This window comes from Nematostella vectensis, chromosome 1 (assembly GCF_932526225.1).
Source record: "Nematostella vectensis chromosome 1, jaNemVect1.1, whole genome shotgun sequence".
Classification (NCBI taxonomy): domain Eukaryota; kingdom Metazoa; phylum Cnidaria; class Anthozoa; order Actiniaria; family Edwardsiidae; genus Nematostella; species Nematostella vectensis.
The window spans coordinates 19,043,770-19,057,995 of record NC_064034.1 but is presented as its reverse complement, the minus strand read 5'-3'; the positions used below and the strand labels follow the sequence as shown (position 1 = coordinate 19,057,995).

The window sequence follows — 14,226 nt, the reverse complement described above, 5'->3', positions numbered from 1 at the left end:
TACGAGCTCTCTCCCTGACCTCGCTTCCATGCTGGAAGCAGCGACAATCAAGAAACCGACGGAGCTGACGTTGACTCGGAACAGGTCTTTGAGGGACACCAGGCCGCCGATCGAGGCCCATTGAATAAAATGACCAAAAGCGCTAAGGAAGCCATGAAAAACCAATATTTTGATGCACTGCTGGCATTATAAACGGGCAGTATTAGAATGAGTTATAGTCAGAACAATTTGATTGTAGCGATAATCCATTCATATAATAGAAAAGATGACATTATCAATTTTGTATTGGAACAAGCTATTATTGTCTACTAAGAAATTCTTTAAAATTGAAACCAGCAAGCTAATCAAATACCACGCATGTGTCTTTACTTTGTTGACTTGTGCAACTGTATCTCTATTGTTGCTTAATCAAGTGAGACATTGTTATCCAAATAATGGGTTGTAGAAGGAGATAGTCCTCCGTGGAATGATCAAACAATTACCGGCCTATCCAAAACAGAGACTGGCGAAATTAATCACTGCTATAATATAGTATGATTATTGGTGTTAGTACTAGAATACTTTCACTAGTACTCTACATGGATTTAATTTCAGATTACTGAGATAAACAGCACATGCCCTGTGCTAACACATGCCCTGTAAATACATAGGGTTTCTGTTACAGAAATACATTTAAAGAAAAAGAAATAAAGAAAAATAACAGTTTTAGCTTTCAAAGTATTTGTGATCAATAAACAACTCATATTCATGATATTCGTGACACCAATGATAAACTGGGCAATTTTATTACTGTACAGCCCTGACCAGACCCTGAAGAATGTCTACATGCTCAATCATCTCAGAGTTAACCAATCCTATGTCAAATTTACCAAAGGTTTGCAGCCATCCACTAGCTTTGACTATGTCTTTAATAGCACTGTGTTGCTCAATGCTTGCTGTGAGGACTTGTGTACCTAGTGACCAAAGTTCAGCCATGTCTTCCCATTCCTTTTGACAAGCTATGTGAAGCTTGCCAGCCTTGCCAGCGCCTAATATTGGACTACACTCTTTCAGGAAAGTCACTGCAGCTTGGTAAAATTCAGTTTGATCACCAAATGAGGCATGTGCTTGATGGTTCATCATTAGCCCCAGTACCACTAGGTTTGCTGTTAGCAGAACATGAGAGGTACTGCTTACCAGCTGTGGTACATGTGTGGTTATCTTGGATTGGAGGTTCCTGAGTTGCACATCACTTTTTACCATCTCTGGTTCTGTCACAGCAAAGTTTAGTAGCACCCCAGTGAGAGTGGTAAGTGATGTTACAGATTCAGCATCATTGTGACAAGAGGAAAATCTGTGCCAGAGAACTGCGTAGAACTGACACAGCAACTTGGTTATGTTGTGGGCAATTAAGATGTGACGACTTTTGTCTTCAGCTGACAGGTGGCACAAAGCAGGGAGAAGGAATCGCAAGATCTCTACTTTTCTTGCAGGCTGGTTCAGGGGTTCTGGCAGATTGAATGACACACTCTTAGCTGACTTTTGATGTTGCTGTGGACTGGGGGAATCTAGATCCATCGTTTCCTCTGAGAGCTTGATCAGAATAGGCAAAACTTTGAGCACTTTATCTTGCAGTGCAACAGATTCCTCAGCAAGCCAGCAACATAACACTCTTGCTAAAGCCAGAAGGAAGTTTCTCTTGGTCTCTGGCATCTCTTGCAATGCTACTTCCAACTCTACACACTCAAGCAACTTCAGAACACTGGCCATAGCTTCTGTGACTTGAGAGTAGACTTTAGAAATGACCTCTGATCCAAAGTCAGTGGAAGCCTTTGATTGGTCTTGTGGTTGTGATGTTATTAGTTTGCTGATGATATGCTCCAATATGTTAAAACAAGAGATCAGGATAGATGACTTAGGTGCTGTGTCTAAACCTGCTATTTCTTCTATTCCCAGTCTGATCTCAATAGAAACAAGAGTAGATATAAAAACAAAGAAAGCCCCTGCATCTTGACTTTCCAAGATTCTCAAGTCAAGCCCCCCATTTAAATCTGCCATCAAAGACAGCAAAACTAATACAGGGTCCCTTTGCTTTGGTGTAACTTTACTCTGTAATACATCCTTCATTCCTCTATAGACATCTAATTTCCATTCATCTGCTTGATTGGTCATCTTCTGGGCTGATCTAAATGCCTCTTCTTCAGTCTCATGGAGAAATGACACCAATTTCTTGCAAGCCTCAAACTTCGTCATATCCTGTAGTAACTTGAAACGTTCAGATAAATAGCTAAGAACCTCAATCATTGGTTCTGCAAAAGTGTTCCACACTTGGTGAGATTTGTAATGGAGTATTCGCAGTAACACTTCAAAAGCACTTTCTGCAAATTGTTCATTGTGTCTAATGACATAACACAGGGCTAGGACAGTGTTCCCTTCAATTAAACGATCACAGCCTTCAGCTGTCGATGCATATGCCGTCAAAATCTGATAGGCGTCAGCAACAATAGAGCTTTCTTCTCCTTCTTTGACAATCGCGTCATTTAGATGCTGTATCTTTGTTACCATTTGCTGACAGAACAGCAATTCTTTATCGGTCGAGAAGCATGTTAGCATCGTCATTCCTAGAGATCTGAACATCCCTGCAGGACAGTCCGCAGGCACGGTGGTGGTGTTAAGAAGTCTATTGATAAACTTGAATCCCACTGCATTGAAAAGCTCTCTTCTTTGCTCAGATGAGATGGAATCCGATTGAACAAGTTGTGTGACCAGAAGCAAGGCAGCAAACCTTTCGTTGTCGTTTTTTACTGATTTCAGCATCATAATACACTTTTGGAGCGCACCTCCTGAATCAGGGGCTACACTGCCCTTCACTTCCGAACCTTCCGTTTCCATTTTGAACGAATGAGTAAGTGTAAAGGCGAATTTTCGTTAGAAACGTCAACTGTACGTCTTCACGTTACGGTCGCCATCTTGACACGTGCTTTTAAAATGTTATCCGCTGCTTGAACACCACGGGCTCGATATTGGAATCAAAATGGCGCCTCAAAGTGTTGTCAGTTTGATAAACAAAATGCAGATGGAATTTCCTGGCATTCAACTGACAAAAATGTGAGACTTAGCTGTTAAATAGAAGTGTGAAAATGGCAAGCTTACTTGGGCAGGTCCATTTCTGGACTTTGAAGAAGTTAGCGCCTGGTGTCGGTGAGTTCGTTTTCGTGTTTGGGGAGACAACACCAAAATACCGCCAGATTTTACATTAGTTTTAAATTTTAAGCAAACTTATGCATTGTATGGTCGCAGTAAAAGGACCCTGTGTTGTCTTTTACTAATTGATGTTGTTATTATTGCTGTTTATCCTATAGCTATTGCTGTACGTTTGTGGGATGCGAAGTGTTAATAGTTTTGTTGTTGTTGTTGTTGTTATTTTGTTCATACCAACATAAGAATGCTTAAAATTTGCCTTATCATTTATAACCTCTTTTCCAGGTATAGATATCGGGAGTCACTGTTATCACGACAAATCATCAGGTGTGTTTTTGATTATGTTAAATGAATTTGACAGGAAAAATTATACTAAAAATAGGTTTAGCAGTTTTGCTGATTTCTCTGGTCAAAATTTCCCTTTTTAGGGGAAAGAAAAAAAGGATATAGTGTAATGTGATATTTGCTAAACCAAACAAAAGGGTTTTGACAGCACGGAATTTGGATCAAATGTAAAAACCATGATGAAGTACTCTGTTTTTTTAAATCTAAATCTGGTATTTTTACTGATGACCTTACTGATGCACCCCTACGTCAGGAAATGAAGACAAGCTTGCACAACTCAAGAGACAGTGGGCAGAGGAGCGAGGAATTGCCTGGACACCAAGGAACAAGAGACCGGACAGGCTTAGAGACAACCTGAAGGAGTGTGAGGTACCATAAACTTTTGTGAGAGAATTCATCTGAACTTATAGCAACCCTTGCAAAAAGTGTGTATGCAATTATTATTGTTATTATTATTATTATTATTATTATGGTTTTGCCAGTGTAATGGTGTTGCTTTGGAAAAAAATTCTTACTTGATCTTATTTTGATTGTTCTCACAGGAATGCTTACAAAATTATTCAGTGATCTGTACGCGATGGAGAACCCTAAGAAATTTCCAGGTATTCACAAGAAACCCTGTTGGTCTTATGCTTAGCAATTTCCAGTTGATAAAACACGTTCTGGCCTCTGTGATCCATCAAATCCACATAATTCTAATTCAATACTTCTGATGTTTATGGGATGTGGCGAGTAAAATTATTAATCATAAGCCATTAAAGTATTTTTATCAACAACAACTTTCAGGTTTGATTGTCATGTTGCATGATAGTGATCATGAGTTTTATAAAATACTCATTTTTTTTTAATGTAACTACTGTAACTGACTTAAATAGTAGAGAAACTAAATACTGTAATAATATATATGTTTTGTTTTAGTTATTGCTCAGTAATGGGACGTTACTCTCATTTCTGGTGTCCCAAAACTCTGGAGATCTAGAGAAAGTGTTGATTGATAAGTCGCTAGTGGGCAAAATACCAGATCATGTCTGTCACGGTATGTAACTAAAAAATTGTTTTGAAAGGGAAGCTTTTTAGTACCCAATGAAAAAAAAAAGCCATGTAGCTACAAGTTCTATTTTTTTTATTTCAGCTGTTTTGACAGATAGTTTTGTCATATTTTCCTTCAAAGACAAAGCAAAGCTTTTCTTTGTTTCTCTTGGAAAGAAGCCAAGCCTGGACTTCAAGAAGCTGGAGAGGTTATCTGCATTAGACCCTAAGGTTGGGTTACCCTCCATTTTTCTTATTGGTATGTAGTTATACTCTATCCACCACCTTTCTGTAATTAATATCTTTTGGTATCAGATGTCATTTGCTGAGCTCCCTGGACCACCAAATAAAAAGATTGATCGCAGGTTATCTGTCAACCAGCGGCAAGAAATGGTAATTCTGATAAGGCTACAATGTATTTAAAAAAGGAACTATCCTACATCTCCCCAGACATCACACATTTTGGCCTTGTACCTGTGTCTCCTGGGTTTGGTTCAGATTTCTCCAATTTTTCACTTATTAGAAAACAACATTGTTATATGTTGTGTTGTGTGAATTAGTAAGGAACCCTTTATTAACAAAATAATTGCAAAGAAATTTCTGAAATCTCAATAATCTATTTGTCAAGCCCAGAGATTGACATCCCTGACCAATTTCTTTGAAGCAGATTTTTCTCTGACTTGTGATTATATGTTAGGTACTTGTTTGGTGGGCGACACAGAATGAAGAGGCATGGCCATGGTCTCCTTTGACAGGGGAGAGGGATCGCTCCAACATAATTATATTTGGCATAAGTGGGTAAGAGCAAAGATAAATAACTCTCTAGATCTTAGCAGAAAGTTAATCCTTTTTTCTTATATCAGGTCCAAGCTTGAAATCTTGTGTTACTGCAGAACAGAATGTGACCCAGTTCATGTTGCATTTAGGTAAAGAAAAAAATGATAAGCTTAAATGAACTATACAGTGGAACTGTAATTAGCCATACTCTATATAGCAATATTCTCATCAACAGTTACCCTAAATAAACAAGAAGCGATAACTTTGATTTCACGGTATAAAGACTTTTGCTATGTTAATATATTAGGATGTACTTTACACAGGTGACTTACTCTATTCTCACAGAAAATAAAATTTGTCAATGAGTTTGCCACCAAAAAAGTCACATGATTTCTTAGCTTCTTCTGTTCCCTTTCAGTTTTAATCAGCCACATCATGTACACACTGTCGAACAGTCACTTCCTGGCTCAGATGATTCCAGTATTGATAACTGCATTTATGAGTACACTAAAAACAAAGTAAGTTTTCAATTTGCATACTTTCTCAGGGGCTGGCATAGCAGGAGTGAACACGTTGAATTCTCACCCCCACTTTTTGCTGACTTACACATATTATATCCATTAATCCTAATCACGCCATGTCTTGGTGTCAGCCAAAAGTTATGGAATTCACTCTAGAATGGAGCACGGCATACATAAATGGCAATTCAAGTAGTAATATTTCAAATGGATTTATTTTTACTTCAAGGTAACCTTATTTCTCACATTGCTTTGGCAGATTGAAAGGGTTACTGTTACAACGATCCCTATAAATGGTAAGACTCCCTTATCAGACACTGTTGTCATGCAAACCATTGTTTATTGATGGCTTGTGCCATGTATCTTCAGCTCCTGTAGCCGTCCAAGCGCGGAATCATGCAGAGGACAAGTTGCTCCTGGGATGTCAAGATGGCACATTGGTGAGAACTTCTGATCTGATCTACTTCGGGGAGTTTCCCCCTGCCAGCTATAGACAGCCCTTTTCTCTTTTGTGGCTTCTGTACTTGACTAATATGGCAGTGGTAAGCAAGTACAGAAGCACTGATGGAATGATTATGCTGGTTTTTGTAGTGTTAAGGGCCTATGGTACTATCTTTTGAGTCGGTTGCTAGATAAATTTGTTTGTTTTATAAAAGCTTCTGTTTTTTGTCAAATCTCTTGGAACTTTCAACACAAGTGTTTTAGACATAAATGACACAAGTGATGACGCCATCTGACCCCTCCCTGGTCACGTGACCCAGAACAGAAAAACGTGTCGGAGAAGCTACTGTTTAAATCTAACATATTTTTTTTGCAGAAATATTTTAACATCACTAATTTCTTAAACTTCATGCATCGGATTTGCGAAATTTTGATACTGCAAGAAATGGCGAATATTTATGTTCTTCGAAAACCACATATTTGGTAATAACTTTTTCATTTCTTTAAAAATCAAAAATCTCATGCACTAAGTTGTTAAGAATGGTAATATCAAAATTTTGAGTGAAATTTCTTTTACATTTGTTGTAAAATGTTCAAAATTAACATGTTCTCGTGCGGAAATGGCCGCCATCTTGTTTTTTCGCCATATATTTTTATTCTCGAAAAACATATAAAAATTGCATTTTATTCTACAAAATGTCGAAAGTTTTTTTAAAATCTCTTGGAAAAAAAGAACAAAGAAAATTAAAACTGGAGTTTTGAAGAAAATAAAAATAAAAAAGGACTCGGCCGGGAATTGAACCCAAAGCGCTTGCTTACGAGCCAAAGGTGCTAACCACTGGGCCACGGAACCAAGTTGAAAGACGCGCGGCGATTTTAGTCTATGTAACCGAGTGTAGCGAATGTACCATTGACCCTTTAACTTGCTTCTGACTCCCCCACCTTGATCATACTTATGTACCGGTTGTGTTCAAAATCTCTTTCCAAAATTTGTGTTTTTTAGATGTTGTATGATGGCCATAGGAAAATCACCCAAATGACAAAAGCAGCAGTTGTAAGTTCAGTTCTCGACACTTGTATTATTTTGGTAATGTCCTATTTAGAGCTGAGTGTATTTCATTTTTACCAGTAGTTGTTCTTTGTATGTGACCCTGGCTATTCTCTGTTCTAGACACCTCACCACATCCGTTGGCACCCCGCTGATGCTATCATACTTGTCTGCAGTGCAAGAGGAGAAATCCAGGTACAGTACAGCTCTGAAACAATGCACAATGCTCACAAAACATTCCCAAAAAGAACCATATTTTTGACATTTGCAAAAAGATGGTTCAGTGAACAGGAACTAATGGTTCAGTGAACAGGAACATGTAATATCAATCATGCCTTGCTTTGTTATGTTCTTCTTTATCCAAAACTTTTTAATAATCTCACATTTTAACATTTAAAAATCAATTTGTTTTAGGTATTTGACATGGCCCTAGCTCCTGTTATGATCCAGCTCCTGTCAGAGAACCCTCAGCCACAAAGTGTCCTGAACCTACACACATACTTCCCGTAAGTTTTACCACACACACACTTCCCGTAAGCCCTACTACACACATACTGTACTTCCCATAGGTTCTACTACTCAAATACTTCCCGTAAGTTCTACAACACACATACTTCCCGTAAATTCTACTGCACATTGCAGTGAGCCCTAACCTACACACATACTTCCCTTAAGTTCTACTGCACATTGCAGTGAGCCCTAACCTACACACATACTATCCCTAAGTTCTACTTCACATTGCATTGAGCCCTCTAGGGTATAGGCTGTTGCAGTGATGGTGTAAATAACAATCTCTAATGGAATTCTATGTTTATTTGTAGGGATACCATCAAGCTGGATAAAGTGTCCTGGTCATGTGAAGCACCTGTTAGTAACATTACTGAAAGTAGTGTTGGTTGCCATGACAACCTGGTCATCATAATTGACAGGTATGTATATAAGGAGGGGTAGGGGTTTTGTGAAATCCAGCCAAATTTCCTCTTGTTTGAATCCACCACACAAGTGTTAACATATGTTGGACAAACTAGAAAATAAAATCCTGGCCAAATTTATTTAAAGATTACTAACAGATCTCGCCTTGAAGTCTATTTTTTTAACCTGGAGCTGGAGAGGAGAGGCGTGGGGGTGCAGAGGAGAGGGTCTCGGGGGTGCAGAGAGGGAGGGGCTTGGGGGTGCAGAGAGGGAGGGGCTAGGGGGTGCAGAGAGGGAGGGGCTTGGGGGTACAGAGAGGGAGGGGCTAGGGGGTGCAGAGAGGGAGGGGCTTGGGGGTGCAGAGAGGGAGGGGCTAGGGGGTGCAGAGAGGGAGGGGCTTGGGGGTGCAGAGAGGGAGGGGCTAGGGGGTGCAGAGAGGGAGGGGCTGGGGGGGTGCAGAGAGGAAGGGGTTCAGGGGTGCAGAGAGGGAGGGGCTAGGGGGCTGAAGCCCATTCTTCTCTTGCCATCTTTGACACGCTACTACATTCAACTCCCCCAGTTGAATCTGGGGGAGTTTAGCCCTCTCTTCCTTTCCACTTTTCTGGGTGCCTTCATGAAGTGACAAAATGTTGTAGCTTTTTAGCAATACTGTAATTAAGGTTCCCAAATTTTGTTTGCAATTTTTTGTATGCACTTATGGATATTTTAAATGTCTAATTTCCTCTAATAAGATTTCACTTTGCATGTTACACAGGGGTCCCCTTTGTCTCCTGAGAGTTGAGTTGGGTGTCATGAGTCACGGTAAACTGGGGTGTGTGGAATTAACCTCTGAATACATCAAACACAGTCAGGGGGAGGAGGTAAGCTGTCAATGGTAATCTCCAATTAAAATTTATTTATTTATTTATTTATTTATTTATTTATTTATTTATTTATTTATTTATTTATGGTGGGTCTAATCCATCGAAAGCTGGTTTAAATAGTATTGCATTTAAGCAATGTAACTGAGTAATGGGAGGAGAAGTGTTTGCTTTTCATATTTTAACAGCATGCTGTTGTTCACCACCAAGATAGGCCATTTTAATAATGCTTACATTTGACCTTTTAGCTTTTCATACAGTGTACTGATATGCTGTACATGCTTTAGGTCATGATCATTATTGTATGTCCTTGGACATCTTTCCTTTGCCCTATTTGGAAACGGGTGGTAATAAGGCCATTTTGGATATTATGAAACATCTCCTACTGTATGTCCATGCTGTGACATTGGGCCAGTGCAGGCCAAATGAATGATCAGTGGGTCGGTTAGTGACCCTGTATAACTTGACTTCATCTCCTAGGCTGTGAACTTCCTGAACAGCATGAACTGGAACACAGAAGGTAACACATGCTTTGCTTGCATGTCCCTTATCATGAACTATCTCCTCAAGCTGCCACTGAACCCCATCCGTGAGGGGCTTCTGGAGGAGACCCTGGGGAGCTTCTATGCACCCTCACGCCCCCTGTCGGATGTAACAGTCCTGCAGTACCGGGACCCAATCAGTCGACTGTCCCGAAGATTTTTCCATCATCTGCTCAGGTGAGAAATGGTGGATTATGCATTGTGACTACTGGTAAACTTTGTACAGATTTAAAATGTATTTTTTCCAGGTACAAGCGATTTGAGAAGGCTTTTCTCTTGGCTGTAGACATTGGGGCAAAGGATTTGTTTATGGTTAGTTATGGCATGCATCTCATGATCAGTTCAACAAAATTACTATTATTTGCGTCCAACCATGAAGCTTGACAGTGTTTGGAGCACTCATTTTGAATTCTAGACATGAATGTTTTGTTGGAAATTTTAACATTTGCAATGCTCTGATTAAGCTGGTTTCCATTTTGTTTCATTTCAGGATATCCACTACCTTGCAGCAGATGTTGGGAATTGTGCTCTTGCGGGTGTTGCCAAGCAACGGGCAATACAGATTGACAGCGAGCCAACATCAGGTTAGTTATTTATCATTCATCTTTTTCGAAAAAGAATGCTCCTACAAAATTTTACTTTAACTTTAGATGTGCCCCTATGTTAAAGCATTCCTCATTTTGTCTAATGCAATAAAACTAGGTGATATATTTTGACCAAAAATATGTCTTTTTATGTGTTACATTATCAGCAGTACTCCCTCAGTTTTTACCTCTTAAAGCACTACCAGCAAGTAAACTCTACATGCTTGCTCGTGCTAAAATACTGCATGTTCTTCCAGACACTGGGGAATCATGTGACGAGGAGTCCTATGAGGAAGACTACCCTCCCGAGGATGAAGATGGGCTGGCACCCAGTGGCACACAGCATGACCTAGACTACTCATTACCCCATGACCACGCCCCATCCCAACATCAAGGGAGAGGGCCTGCTAGTCATAGCACACCTGTCAGAAGCAATGCCAAAGGTGGGATCTTCAGAAACCCTTCTGTCCTGCTTGGTATAGGGAGGGGGATGGAAAGCACTAGCGGATCTAATAAGGAAGGGAGAGGATTGAATTAGGGTGAAGGAAAAATTGGGATGGAATAGAGGGAGGAGGGAAAAGTGTCATAACATGGGAGGAGGAAGGAGTTGAGAGATTTTGAAAAGCCTGTCGGTCTTCACTCTTGGCCCTTTATACAAATACTCACTGCAGTACTTTCAACTACAGGAAGTGGAGGACCTAGTCACCAGGCCTCAAGTGATCCCAACACACCAACTGGATCCACAGGAACCCCAGGCGGAGCACTCAAGATAGTACACTTTGGAGTCGTATGATACTGCATTATGTTGTCATACCTACATCAAGTTAAACACTTTGAAGTATGATGTACACTTTGGAGTCGTATGATACTGCATTATGTTGTCATACCTACATCAAGTTAAACACTTTGAAGTATGATGTTTTCCTATGTCCAAAGACTCAGGAGGCTAACAAAAGCAGGAAGTTTTTTTTCTGACATTATAAGGAAATGACTAGTAGTGGCATGGCTGTGCACCCCCACCGTTACAATCCTGCCATCGTGGTGAGATTTGTCATTATGCCCAAACAAACCTAGAGCCATTGGACCGCCTGTCGTTTTCTCAATGACTGCTAATTCTTCTAGGCAATAGGTCAAACATGAAGGTTAAAGTACTATAAGGTCCTTTACTAAATTATTCCATTGAGCAAAATTAGTTTTGCTGTAAAAATTATATATTTTGTGCTGTATTTGTTCTTGTAAATAATTTGTAAATAGTTACATGAATTGTTTAAAAAATGACATCTTATTAGGTTGTAATAAATAATTGACAAAGCTATTTAATTTTAACTTTTAAATTCTAATTCCAATATTTGCAAATTGACACTTGCTCTTTGACAGATCAAGTCTCCCGCTGTCAGTCAGTGTATTTTTACACACAATCCCACAGTCAGTGTATTTTTACACACAATCCCACATTCATCTAGTCATCTGAGTGCTGTGAGCAAGGGCTCGGTGCTACAAAATGCTTGATTCCATTTTCTATTGTTTTGCCACATTGATAGCAAAACTGCGTTTTACACGCCCAGCATCGCATGAAGTTATTCTTCTGCTGTTTTAAATTTTTCTGTTTGCAACGACCACAGTTCTTATAATGCAACTGTGCTCCTGGGTTATTCTTTTTAAATTCAGCCTCGATTTGTTCACCTTTAGAAGGTCCTCTTGGGGGCATTCTCCTTAAAATTGGAGGAGATGTGTTGCATTCACTAAAATGAGAGTAGCTGGAGATTCGGTTACCTTAAAATCAATCAAAATATGTAAGTTATTTTGTCATAAATGTTAAGCAACAGGTTAGGTTACATTTCCAACATAGGGCCAAGGAACAAAAAAATAAATATTAAGGGGGGTTTAGGGATGTAACTGGGTGGGATGGGGGAGGGGGTTAAAAAGATATATAAGATCTATTTTTTTAGCTATCTTAAATTAATAAGATTGTAGTAAGTTGAATCAAATCTTGTGGAACCAAATCCCCTGCCCCACCCTCTGGTCCATATCTGCTACAAAGGGAACCAACCCAATGTTCCGCAATTCTGTGAATTAAGGGTACTAAGTTAAAGAAACTCACCACATCTCCAGCAGAAGTTTGCTCTGCATTGAGAGCAAGTCATCATGTCACATCCAGTGGTCTTCTCAACGACTACTTTGCATGCTGGACAAGAGCGATAAGTCCCGCATCTTTTCATGGCCAGAATAAAGGCCCTGCTACTCATATACCTTCCATTTCCTGCTTGACCATAATCACTATCTTCGGAATCATCTGTTAGTTTTTTCTTCTTTCTATTTTTTACTTTTTCCTTTTTTTGATCTGTTTTTGGGAGCTCTTCATCGTCGCAGGACTTTCCATGGTGCCAAGCGGCCTGGCACTCCGTGCAGAAAGCATAGAAGCAAACGGCACAATGGGCAAGATGAGATGACTCTTCCTCGTCTGCGACCACAGCCGAATGGCATCGAGGGCAATAGTAGATATCTCCCATCAAATCTAGTGTTTTGCTGAGCATCAGGCGTTCATATCTTGTGTATAGGTCTTCAGGGAGGACTTCTTGTAAAGTGTATGGTGAGATTGGCACTTCACATTTGTGGATGGGACAGAGTAGTTGCATTACAGTACCATTCTTGACATGCATCTCACAATGATATCTCATGCATTCTACACAGCAGTAATGCCCACATTCATCAAGCAGACAGAAGCTGTCAGCATCCAGTTCCTCTATGCAGATGTCACAGCTGTGTCTTGATCGCAGGAACTGTTCTCTTTTGAATTTTAAATCATTCTCAAAGATCTCCAGTAATGCCATCTCTAGTGGGATCTTGGCAGCAATAGCAAAATAGGGGGTTTCAATCCTTTCTTTTTCTCCTTCATCTTCCCTGAGTATCAAGTGCTGATCAAGATACAAAAACTCCCAAGCTTCATTACTTAGCCAATCAGCCCACAAGAAGACAATAGGCATGTTAGTATTTTCCTCCCATATACGGACCAGCTGTTTAGCTAGCTCCTGTAACTGCAAACTTGTTAACCACAGACAACTGAGGCTGAACTGAGGCATGTCTTTGGAGGGATAAAGTGGGGGAAACTTGCACCAGAGATTGATAGGTGTCAACTCTTGGACTTCTGATTGGATGTGCCAGTGTTTGGTTGACAGGAGGCGAGTAAGTTTTGGCTTGATTCCTTGTACAGCGGCAGCGACACTAGAACCCTCTGGCTCACCAATGAAATGCTGTCCTCCATCACTTTTCTCCCTACCAGGGAAAAGCCCCTCCTCTTCTGCAGGCTTTTCAATGCTGGCATGAATGACACCAATCTGCTGTACATCCCCTCCCTCAGGACTTATCTCCTCACCCACCTGACCAGGATCACCTTTGTTGAAACCATCCTGCTCCTCACTACCCCCCACAGCCACATTTGCATCACCCTTGTTTTTATCCCCTTGAATGCTATCTTGGTTCGGTGAGTTAGCTACATATTCGTCCACTTGTACTGGGATAACCGCCTCCACAAGCACGTTATCTACAGGAGCATGAACTCTCACGAGCAAGCTAAACGACACTTCGGCTAACTCTTCGCCCTCGTCTGGGTTAGCTCCTTGAATAAGGCTGTCTTCGAAAATTGACTCCAAAACAGTAACTTCATCACGCTGCTCGAGACGAGCGTTGTCAAGCTCATCGTCCATACAGGCAGCCATTTTTCTCAAGTTTGATCGCTTAACAATGGACCATGGACAGCAAACGGAGTTCTTGTGGAACTTTTAAGAACTTGTTCGTGTCAGTTCAAGTTTTCGAAATGTTTCGAGCAGATCTTCCGTGAAAATAATCAAAGTATAAGGCAGCTCAAGAGAAACTTAACGCCACACATTGCAAGCTTGCTTCTTGATAGACTACACTCCGGTGGTAGCCTTTTTGTTATCGTACAGTATGATTTTTTGCCTCGCAACAGTGGTGCAATATATTTTGCATCAA

At 40.3% G+C, this 14,226-nt stretch overlaps 3 protein-coding genes across 5 annotated transcripts; 1 reads left to right on the top strand and 2 right to left on the bottom strand.

The window, feature by feature from the left end:
• Positions 1-567: 567 nt before the first annotated feature.
• On the bottom strand, positions 568-2,999 carry LOC5512301 (neurochondrin). Its single transcript, XM_001632617.3, has one exon. It carries the CDS (start codon positions 2,869-2,871, stop codon positions 787-789), a length of 2,085 nt encoding a protein of 694 aa, XP_001632667.3. The 5' UTR covers positions 2,872-2,999; the 3' UTR covers positions 568-786.
• Positions 3,000-3,002: 3 nt separating this feature from the next.
• On the top strand, positions 3,003-11,551 carry LOC5512302 (WD repeat-containing and planar cell polarity effector protein fritz homolog). 3 transcript variants are annotated; one of them, XM_048728219.1, is made up of 23 exons: positions 3,003-3,180; positions 3,466-3,507; positions 3,779-3,894; positions 4,068-4,127; positions 4,444-4,561; positions 4,658-4,785; positions 4,870-4,947; positions 5,252-5,352; positions 5,418-5,480; positions 5,750-5,849; positions 6,109-6,145; positions 6,219-6,289; positions 7,294-7,344; positions 7,462-7,533; positions 7,753-7,844; positions 8,160-8,267; positions 9,005-9,110; positions 9,591-9,829; positions 9,901-9,964; positions 10,143-10,236; positions 10,494-10,679; positions 10,923-11,054; positions 11,128-11,551. In XM_048728219.1, the coding sequence occupies exons 1-22, from the start codon at positions 3,120-3,122 to the stop codon at positions 11,027-11,029; spliced, it is 2,094 nt and encodes a 697-aa protein (XP_048584176.1). In that variant the 5' UTR covers positions 3,003-3,119; the 3' UTR covers positions 11,030-11,054; positions 11,128-11,551. The 3 variants fall into 3 exon arrangements, with proteins under 3 accessions (XP_048584176.1, XP_048584141.1, XP_048584111.1); XM_048728184.1 differs by having other exon boundaries at positions 6,219-6,391; positions 10,923-11,008; positions 11,082-11,551; XM_048728154.1 differs by having other exon boundaries at positions 6,219-6,391.
• On the bottom strand, positions 11,094-14,219 carry LOC5498031 (E3 ubiquitin-protein ligase RNF14-like). Its single transcript, XM_048728342.1, has 2 exons — positions 12,338-14,219; positions 11,094-12,009 (listed from the first exon to the last, which is right to left on the bottom strand). Exons 1-2 carry the CDS (start codon positions 13,950-13,952, stop codon positions 11,696-11,698), a joined length of 1,929 nt encoding a protein of 642 aa, XP_048584299.1. The 5' UTR covers positions 13,953-14,219; the 3' UTR covers positions 11,094-11,695.
• Positions 14,220-14,226: the final 7 nt, after the last annotated feature.

Bases quoted from the DNA above. Each gene is read 5' to 3' on its own strand.
- LOC5512302 (XM_048728184.1), top strand. From the start codon at position 3,120: ATGGCAAGCTTACTTGGGCAGGTCCATTTCTGGACTTTGAAGAAGTTA. The intron at 7,845-8,159 runs GTAAGTTTTACC...GTTTATTTGTAG, and splicing joins AACCTACACACATACTTCCC to GGATACCATCAAGCTGGATA. The intron at 9,965-10,142 runs GTTAGTTATGGC...GTTTCATTTCAG, and splicing joins GGGCAAAGGATTTGTTTATG to GATATCCACTACCTTGCAGC.
- LOC5512301 (XM_001632617.3), bottom strand. From the start codon at position 2,871: ATGGAAACGGAAGGTTCGGAAGTGAAGGGCAGTGTAGCCCCTGATTCA.
- LOC5498031 (XM_048728342.1), bottom strand. From the start codon at position 13,952: ATGGCTGCCTGTATGGACGATGAGCTTGACAACGCTCGTCTCGAGCAG. The intron at 12,010-12,337 runs GTGAGTTTCTTT...ATTGATTTTAAG, and splicing joins AAACTTCTGCTGGAGATGTG to GTAACCGAATCTCCAGCTAC.